This window comes from Salvia splendens, chromosome 18 (assembly GCF_004379255.2).
Source record: "Salvia splendens isolate huo1 chromosome 18, SspV2, whole genome shotgun sequence".
NCBI lineage: Eukaryota > Viridiplantae > Streptophyta > Magnoliopsida > Lamiales > Lamiaceae > Salvia > Salvia splendens.
Window position 1 is genome coordinate 21190044 of NC_056049.1, and position 10229 is coordinate 21200272.

The 10229-nt window shown below is 37.0% G+C and overlaps 1 protein-coding gene across 1 annotated transcript; it reads left to right on the forward strand.

The window, feature by feature from the left end:
* The first annotated feature begins 2840 nt into the window (after window positions 1–2840).
* LOC121777725 (UTP--glucose-1-phosphate uridylyltransferase 1-like) lies at window positions 2841–10017 on the forward strand. Its single transcript, XM_042175070.1, has 18 exons — window positions 2841–3671; window positions 4163–4248; window positions 5059–5149; window positions 6157–6217; window positions 6320–6397; window positions 6475–6519; window positions 6612–6685; window positions 7397–7469; window positions 7561–7618; window positions 7766–7812; window positions 7881–7943; window positions 8113–8153; window positions 8240–8300; window positions 8927–9010; window positions 9096–9194; window positions 9281–9385; window positions 9515–9586; window positions 9670–10017. The coding sequence occupies exons 1-18, from the start codon at window positions 3049–3051 to the stop codon at window positions 9709–9711; spliced, it is 1803 nt and encodes a 600-aa protein (XP_042031004.1). The 5' UTR covers window positions 2841–3048; the 3' UTR covers window positions 9712–10017.
* Window positions 10018–10229: the final 212 nt, after the last annotated feature.

Consider the following 10229-nt stretch of genomic DNA (forward strand, 5'->3'; position numbering starts at 1 on the left):
GTGATGAGAGCAGTTAGTTTCTCAATTGATTATTAGTAATCACTAGTGGAATAAAACGTGCTATCAGTTGAGCTAAACTAATGTGATAATGATGAATATGATGATCAGAGAATGAACTTATGCTCATAAACTCAACGATAAGCAATAACTATGTACAGTTAAGGTCACTATTATTTAAAGGAATCTCCCAACTATATAAATGAAAAAAGAAAATCTGACTTTAATAAAATAAAATTTCAAAGTGAAAGCTGTACCTAGGAAACCTCAAAATTGTGATGATTGAGTTGACAATATGTTTTTCCCATCCACCACTATCTAATTAGTGCTGAATTTACTACAACCGTCAATGCTTTAAAGGGTAAAGGAAGAAGTGAGAAAAGCAAAATAACGATTAAGACATACCACATCGAATAAAGGAGTAATGTTTATTGAGGTTTTTAAGCTACAAGCTCCGTGTAATAATTACCATGCCATTGGATGGAGTGAAAGGATTGAGGCCCATCATTTAAATGAGCTAAATCCAGGAAAGTCCCCGGGCCACAATCCGTAGAGATATACGGGCTTGGAAACAAGTAAATCTCATTGGCGGGCCGCCCTTGGGCTGAGACGCGTGTGGAGCCCTTGTGGCTGCTGCCATGAGTGAAAATTTGGCCGAATATTACACAGTTATTCACTTGGCCCAAATCTAATTGGGCTAACTGAACGGGGCTTACATTCCAATGGCTTCTATTTTATTAATTATTTAGTTCAAAACATAGTACAGTATTAAAAATGGCTTTTTATTTAGTTAGTTATTTTTGAAGCTTTGCTTATGAATTCATATTAAGCATAATGCAGTTATATCGTATAAAGCTACCTAATGTCCCAACAATTGTTTGCCGATAGTTGATGTAAAATATAAGTAGGTATAAATTGAAAATGCAAACTCCTGATTTTGTTGTCAAAACATATTTTTTATACTTTATTTCATCTCCAAGTATAAATTGAACCTTAGGATCTGATTTATTTTAAATCAATTTTAGTCAGGAATGAATGTTACGTACACCTCTTAAGTAGTATTTCCCATTTGAGTTGAGATTATGTTTAATTCCTGACAATGAGGCATTGACTTGGTTGCAAATTTAACTTTTTAGCCATCTTGGTAAAAGTTACTCCGTTTTTTGTATATCTATTAAAGAATTTAGCATTATAACTGTTATAAAGATCAATTCGCCTGTCACTTGTTAAAATGATAATTAGAAAAGGTAACAGTGGAAAACGAAAAAAGAATATAGGTCTATAATGCTAAACTAGTGTGATGATAATGGAATGAACTAATAGTTGAGGTTAGTAATTCCTAAGTAGACCACTCTTATATTGAAGTTACATTTTACAGTTTGAATAAACTTTTAACTCTGCCAATATATGTGAATCAGTGCTAAACCAGTGTGATGATAATGGAATGAACTAATATTTCATGAATTAAAGTATAAATGAAAAAAATCTCACTTTGAATAGATTCAAATATCAAAATTGATAATGATAGCTGCACCTAGAATACGTTCAAATTGTCATGTTTGAGTTTGACAAATATTACTTTTTTCCCATCCACCGCAATACAGAAATTCTGTTCAGCATGAAGATTTATTTAGGTTTGAGATTATTACAACAGTCGATGCTATAAAATAGCAAACGAAGAATTGAGAAAAGAAAAATTGTAATAAAAGTGTGTCCCACATCGGAAAAAGAGCAGTGTTATGATGTCTTTATTTAATAGACGCGGAAATTAAATGATAACTTGCCATTGAATGAAGTGAAAGAGGGTTGAGGCCTGTGCAAACGGGTTGAACCTAGGAAAGTCCCCGGGCCACCTTCTACAGAGATGCGGGCTTGGTAACAAGTAGCCCATGGGCTGGTCATCCTTGACCGAGACGCGTTTGGAGCCTTCGAGCCCATGGGTGAAATTTGGTCGATGCTTTTTAGATTCTAAACTAAAATAGTGTACATATTAATTTGTAAATTAATACCATCACTTTAATAGACTATATTTTTATTTTCTTGAGCTATTATTTGGCGGGTGAGATATACCTTATGTGGCCCGTCTTTGTGAAGACGATCAGATGCGCAACTGACAAAAATAAGATCTATTTTGCGGGTCGTCAGGAGGCAGTGCGCAAGGATGTGGAGCGGGCATTTGCTGCGCTCCAGGCTCGATGGGCGGCAGTGAAGGGTCCACGGCTGTGGTATATTGACAGCATCACTGATATCATGTACGCATGTATTATCATGCACAACATGATTGTCGAAGATGAAGGTCCAACACTGACTAATTAGTCCAATGATGATGTTGATGTTGTCGGTTCAAGCCACGGCGTGGCCACTGCCAATGTACGTATGACGATACCCATGAAGAGGCCGATCGAGTCCGTGCATTTGCCGACATGCGCCAACGACAAGCCCATATTCAACTCCAGAACGATATAATTGAAGAGCTATGGACGCGGAGGGGTCGTCGTTGATATTTATAATGTAATTTATTTTTTTATTGAAATGTACTTTTTTTATTTTTTTTATTTAATGAAATTATCATTGCACTTTCTTCGTCTGTATTCGTGTCGAAATTTTAATTTCTTAAATTGTTTAATTCCGTAAATTGTTTAATTTGATGAATTTGTGTATTTTATTATTGTGGATTTCCGCCATTGTGCAGTGGGATGTCCTTATGACGTGACAATGCAGTGGGAGATCCTTATAACGTGACATGAGGTGTTTTTGGAAGTCCACCGGGACATCCGTCCCACCGTTGATGCTCTTAACTCACCTAATACCATTTTCTGGAGAGAGAAAGTGATCAGGGAACGGAGAGAGCAAGTGATTTTCATTGGTAATAGACCGGCTGTACCCTTACCTGCATTTCCGATTTGTTAAACCCTGCTCTCCGCCGCTTAAACCCTGCTCTCCGCTCTACTTTCCATTACTCGATCCGCCACCAAACAGTAACAACACTTACATATATAGCTATTTGAAATCAATTAGCAAAACAATTCCCTTCTCGAACAAAGCCCCAAAATGTCGTTCCACTCCGTCGTGATACAGAAGCTCCTCAACGCCAACGCCCACATCGGCCGCCGCGTGACCTCCAACCACTTCAAAATCTTCTCCGAGGGCACCCGCAACGGCGTCAGCATCGTCGACTCCGACAAGACCCTAATCTGCCTCCGCAACGCCTGCGATTTCATCGGCCACCTCTCCCGCAACAATGCGCGCCTGCTCTTCGTCAACACCAACTCTCTCTTCGACGAGATCATCGCGCAGATGACCAAGACCATTGGAATCAAGCACGACACCACCTGGCGCCTCGGAGGCTTTTTAACGAACAGTTCGAGCCCTAGGCGCTTCCGCGGCCGGAACAAGAAATTCAACATCTGCGCGCCGGAGGCGCCTGATTGTATCGTGATTTTCGACACCGAGAGTAAGAGCTCGGTCATCAAGGAGGCAAACCGGCTGCAGATTCCGGTGGTCGGATTGGTCGACTCGAGCATGCCTTGGGAGACATATAGCAAGATAACGTACCCTGTGCCTGCTAATGATTCGGTGGAGTTTGTGTATATGTTCTGTAATTTGATCACGAAGACAATTTTGAAAGAGCGGAAGGAGGCAATGGCTGAGAGGGGTGAGGAGGCTGTAATTGGGTACGGCAACTTTGCTTCATTTCTGCTTGTTTAGCTTCTAAGTTTCATGATGCCATTTCCAATGTTCTATTTTTAGATTCACGGCGTTTTATTTTCTCTGCTCTTAGTGTCTCAGAAGTGTATTTTGATAATATCTGGGAATTTATTGGTGTTTACCTCTCTCCTTTTGAATGTATGGCTTTGATATGATGCAGTGGGCCTCAATGATGTATTGACACTTTTATGGAGAGTCTGTACTAGGTTAATTCATGTGACTATTGAAAAGATCGAATTTGTTAATCAATGATTATTGTTTTTTTCCTGCTGATTTGTTATAAGTTATGATTTTCATTTTCCCCTAAAAGAACCAATTCAAAGTGATCCCTTTTGATTTAGACATAGTAAGCTTTGAACAATTCTTTAGAATATTATGTTGTGTTTAGTTCCATTTGTTTTTGGTTAAACTTAATACTTATGTACTAATTTGGTAATGTTAACTATGTGTCTGCCAGGGGAGATGTCGAACTAGATGACCTGACTAAACAATCAACAGACAAGTTTGTGCTTCCTTATGAAGAGCTATCTGCAATTCCAGAAGGTAAATATAATTTTTGATCATTCCCCCCCCCCCCCTCCTCGTTGTACCATTGCACCAAAACATATATTTCTCCTGGTAGGTTATGTCACATTTAGGGTTGTGAGGGGCTGAGCTTTGTTTTATCTTATCAAAAGTCAGAACATCAAGGCCACCTCATAGGCTATAAGTGCTACTAGAATAATCTGATAGTTAGTGTGTTTTGTGAAGTGTTAATAAAATTCAAAAGAAATGCTTCTGTGAATTGTTGTACTCCCACCGTCACACTATAGTTGAGGCATTTCTTTTGGATACGGGATTTAAGAAAATAGTGTTTAGGGAGTTAAATGGTGAGAGAATAAAGTAGGAGGGAGAAGAGAGAATAAAGTAGAAGATAAAATAAAGTAGGAGGGATTAAATGTGTTGCTTTTTGCATTTTGTCACACAAAGAAATGAGTCAAATATAGTGGGACAACCAAAAGAGGAATTTGACACAACTACAATGTGACAGAAGGAGTATTAAGAATCGATTGGGACAGTTCTTAGCATCATCTATTCCTTTTTGGCTTTTACTAGCACAGGGAAATCTAATTTTGCACAGTGTTTTTTACCATTCAAGTTCAACAATAATTAATCTTTTGTGCCTTCAAATTTATCTGAACTCTATGTGGAGCATCATTGATTGACCTTTTCAAGCTTGATGTGATGAGCAGTTATCTCAATAACTAGGAGCAGTAATTCAATTGCCTGTTTTTTTGCTCCCTAGTTATTTGGTCTGTTTTACAGATAATTCTTGTTATATGGTTAATGGTATAATACTTTCAACTTCTACAGATGCCTCAGAGACTAAGGCGCTATTGGAAAAACTTGTCATAGTGAGGTTCAATGGCGATCTAGGGACCGCAATAGGATTTTCTGGCCCCAAGTGAGTCCCACTCTAACATTGGAAAATTTTACTCCGTAACTAGTACTCTTCAATTTAGATTATTGAAAGTTCACTCTCTGAATCTGTGGAAGCTGTGGCTTTTCCTCAGTGAATTAAAAGCACAGTAATGAGATGGAAGATAAGGTGGTAACATCATGAATTTTGTTAATAAATTTAGTATGCTTCCTCATTGGTGAGTGTTTCATCAAAAAGATATCCTCTTAATTGATAACTTTGTCAGTAAATGCTTTTCAGACAATTTTTCACTTTGTTTAGCATCACGTGTATTCAAATGAAGATAAAATGATAAATTGTTTTTTTGAGTTCAACTTTCTGAATGAAATTATGGTTTGTTAAAAGTTTACTACTTCATCAGAAAGTGGTATCTGAACTTGGACAGAGGATTCTAGCGGCTGAAGCATGGAAAATCAATTCCATCATTTATATGTGTAGAAAAAATTTGAAAGGAAAATAATATTTGACCATAGTTTTGAGAGTTCACATCACTGTTCATGAGCTATGTTCTAAATTGTTGAGGCAACTGTGTCAGACCATTTGATAAGTACTAGAAGTTGATGGTTATTATATCCCAAAGAAAATTAGAACGTAATATATTTCCAAATGATACTGTTCCAGTTCATATAAAGCACAAAATCTAGTGAAGTAGTAATTTTTTCTGAAGTCTAACTTGTCTTAACTCATCCTGTATCAATAAGATGAAAGAAGAAATACTAGATATTCTCCCTCCTTCCCTTATAAGTGTTCCTATAACTTTTCGGCATATGTTTTAATAAATGTGGAACACTGATAATGGATGGAGGATATAACATAACATTTGGACATTAAGTTTTGTTGTTTCTTTGATTTATGTCCAACTGTGAGAGTGTGGTTTTTGTTTGTATGATTGATCAAGTCTAGTGGGAATTTAATTATATTTTACCTAAAGACTCAAATGACACTTCTTCCAGATCTCTATGCTAGTTTTACATCAATTTTTGTTGATGCAGGTCTACTATGGAAATTGTTGATGGTTTGACTTGCCTTGATTTGACAATCAATCAAATTGAGGTAATTTTCCTGTCAGTTCCTTGTTTCTCTTTTTTGAAGCTTATGGCGGCTCCACGCAGGAGCTGCAGTTGTTTGATTTTGGTTATCTGATAATATCTGTAGGCTCTAAACGCAAAATATGGAACCAATATTCCACTATATGTGGTGAATGCAGTTGATGCACATAGGAAAGTATTAGAGGTAACTTCTATATATTCTGATATTCATCTGGAACTGAACTGTGGTGGGAACTGATGTTGGTGTTTAACTGATGCCAGTTCCTGAAAAAGCACCCAAATAAGAATATCCATTCTATACAAGAGGTTTGACATTTTGATCCTTTTGTTGTTTATGTCTTATTCATTTAGTTGGAAAACTTTATCCATTTAGTTTCTGATATATGTATGTTTTACAGAGGATCACTGACCTACAAGAGGCAAGCAAGTTTGCACCTCGCTCAGCTAAAGGCCAAGATAGCAAGGATGAAATGTATGTTTCAGTTATTCTCTCCCCTTGGGGATGGGGAAACTTTTGAAGATTGTCAATTTCTGATTTTTGTTGTGTGTTAGACTGTCAGTGTGTTTTTCCCACCTTGTGGATCAGATGTGATGATTTGTATGATGGGGAGAAATAATATGCATCCATATTCATTCAAAATGTGGTTGTTTTTCCCAAACTAAACAACAAGCTTGGATCCTTTATCGATATCAACGTTATGCGTAAAATTAATAACTCGGGATGTGAATGTTAGGTGGACTGTGGCTTTGTTCAGTTCTTACTCTTCAGTTATTAAGTAGCCTAGCACGTGGTAGGGCCGTAGGGGACTTTCAGCACCTCATAGTCTTGGTTAAAAGGGATGTTCATATTTTAAAAGTTATATAAATAGCTTTTCAAGGTTACAATTTCATTTTTCTTCTGGATCAAATGATGGCTTACATTTGTACCCTCCTTTCTCTTCTTCTTTTGTTAACATTAAGCTCATTATTTTTCAACTATGAAGTGTAAAGAATCTGTCATGGCCATGGATTCTTCATACCTCAATGATATCTTTCTAGTTTTTCCATCAGGAATACCAATTTAAGGCTAGTCCATTCTTGCACAGCATGTATTAGCTTTCTTCATACTAAATACGTTGTCTCGCGTATGACATTTAATGTACATGTCACATATGAAGTTTGCTTTTCTTTTTTACATGTGAAGGAAATCATTCAATATTGCTCAGGCCATCCTCCCGTTGGTAAATAGTGGAAGATTGGATATACTATCATCACAGGTTTGTTTCGTATACAGAAAAATATTCTCTTAAACAGAAAAATATTCTCTTATTTTAATACAGGCTCTGATGACATTGATTTTGCGAACAGGGTAAAGAGTATATACTGCTGTTGGGCTCAGATAATCTTGGTTGTGCTATTGACCCCAGTATCCTTTTGTTATGGATCATGATACATGTCACTCTGAAATTTGATGCTCTCATCAATTTTTCTCAACATCTGAATCTAAGGACTCCATCATATTCTAATAATATAGGAATTTATTACAATTGAGCTCCTTAATACATGGTTGCAGAAATCTTGAATTATCTTGGTCAGAATGATATTGAGCTTTGCCTAGAGGTATTCTCGACAGCTCACATAAGTTGCTGCCAAACTTTAGTTGGTAACTGTTTCTAATATGGGTGCAGGTGACCCCTAAATCCTCTGTAAGGGAAGAGACCCAACATTCACATGATGAAGCCAAAACTCCGGTTGGTTTTCTTTTGCATTTATTATGCATTTCGGAAGTCCACATTTATACTTTAGTCGTAGTATTTGGTATGACAATACTATAGTAGGGACTAGGTTACTGTGTGTCGTTGGTTCTGCTCATAATTTGATAGTTGTATTTTTATGATTTTTCTTGTGGGCATCTTGAAGATTCTGATGCCAAAGAAGGATTGGAGATTTACTGATACAATGTAAGTTATTGCGCTTGAAAACTTGTTTGTTCCATCTTCATAAAAAGAAGCTATATCTTTTATCCACATTATTTCTAAATTTTTAGGTGGATGAGCATTCAGTCTATGGAAAAACTTGTGGCTAAAGATAGTCTAACCATTTCCAAGGTACCAAATGTTTGATTTTAAACGTGCCATCAGGATCACAGATGGACCCGATTCATACCTAGGGTTGGAATGGTATGGTATACCGCGCCGAAATGGCCATACCGCATACCGTACCGTGCGGTATGACCAAAAACCATACTTTTACCGTACCGCTTTTGTCGGTAGCGGTATACCGAAAAGTCGGTATACCAAAATTTAGATATTGTTACCGTACTGCTTTTGTTGGTATACCGTACCGTAATTTCGGTATACCGCAATATGCGGTATACCGCGGTATACCGTGATTTCCGGTATATACCGCAATTGCGGTATGATGCGGTATAACGTGGTATACCGCAATATATACAAAATGCATACCTTTACCGTACCTAAAACTGTCGGTATGATACTGTACCGAAAAGTACGGTATACCGAAAATTCGGTATTTTCAGTATTTTTTCGGTACGGTAAGTGCGGTATTACGGTATATTTTCCCAGCCTTGTTCATATCCTTTGGTGGATTAAGCATTTTTCTCTGGCTGTACTTCTCAAGCAGTTTGTTCTTTAGAAAAGGCCTATTTCATGTTTTATAAGTTTTGATCGAATTCCTATGTGTCTTTGTCACTAGTTCCTCCTTTATCCTACAGATTTTCGATCAGCATTTTGCAATAAGTGTTCCCAATGCAAGATATCTTCCAGTTGAAGCAACATCAGACCTATTTTTGCTACAGGTTAAAAATACGTCCAACCAAACAATCATTTGCAGTTTGATAGTTTTGATGTTATATGTATTAATAACTAATTGTTGCCATGCAGTCGGATCTGTATATCTTTATTGAGGACAAGCTGACTCGAAATACAACCAGAGAAAATCCCACTGACCCATCCATTCAATTGGGACCAGTATTCAGAAATGTAATTATTTTCTAACTGGAGCCTTTATGAAATGCTTTTCTATTAACTCGAAGTTGGATTTCGCATAATTCTTTCTTCTTTCTTAGGTCAATGATTTCAAAGAGCGGTTCAAGTCTATACCAAGCATTGTAGGACTTGACAGCTTGAAGGTGACCGGTGATGTTTGGTTTGGAACTGGCATAACTCTTAAGGTAATGCAGATTCTACTTGACCGGATTTACAATGGCACTTTTTCTAGTAGCCCTTTATAAGCTCTTTTTTTCATTTGTGTTGGTTACTGTTTCTTACTATTTTTTCCATGCCATTCCTGTGTTCGTTAGGGGGAAGTCAATATCCATGCTGGACCCGGTGCGAGGATAGTTATCCCTGACGGCGCTGTTCTGGAAAATAGGGTAAGAGATGTGAAATTCAGCTCGTTCACTCACCATTATGCTTGTGATAACTTTATTGATTGAATGTGATTCCTCCGTAACAGACTATAACTAGCCAAGAAGAGATTGGAGAGGTATCATCGTAAGTTGACCGACAAGAAAATCGAGATTGTTTTTGCTGGAGGTACACCGAGTTTCACCAGACTTAGGAACATTCATTTTACTCTTTACACAGTCATTATCCCTGTCAGCGGGGGATGGAAACTAGCTCCAATAATTAGAGTTGATTCACTCTTCCAGCAATTCTCAAATAACATATTGCATCTTCTCTAATTTGTCTTTTGAATTACAAATTAAGAATGATGTGATTTATTTCAACTTTTGTGTTTTTATTTTTTTGATGCAGTTTGGTCTTACCGTTTTAGTCACCAATGAATGGGTCTTTTATAGTATGTGCTTCTAATACAAAGTGAAGTAGGTGTAGTTTTTTTGTTCTGTTTTTATATGTGCCTCTCTAAACCAATGGAACGTTTAAACAAGAAATGGGCGTGGTTGTATCCTTGTATTTCATCAAAACTTCAACAATTTTTTATAAAAATCTTCAAAATTAAGAATTCCAATGTATTAAATAAATCATTACAAACAGTCAATTGATATCTGTATT

Bases quoted from the DNA above. Each gene is read 5' to 3' on its own strand.
- LOC121777725 (XM_042175070.1), top strand. From the start codon at position 3,049: ATGTCGTTCCACTCCGTCGTGATACAGAAGCTCCTCAACGCCAACGCC. The intron at 7,944-8,112 runs GTTGGTTTTCTT...GGCATCTTGAAG, and splicing joins ATGATGAAGCCAAAACTCCG to ATTCTGATGCCAAAGAAGGA. The intron at 9,386-9,514 runs GTAATGCAGATT...TGTGTTCGTTAG, and splicing joins GAACTGGCATAACTCTTAAG to GGGGAAGTCAATATCCATGC.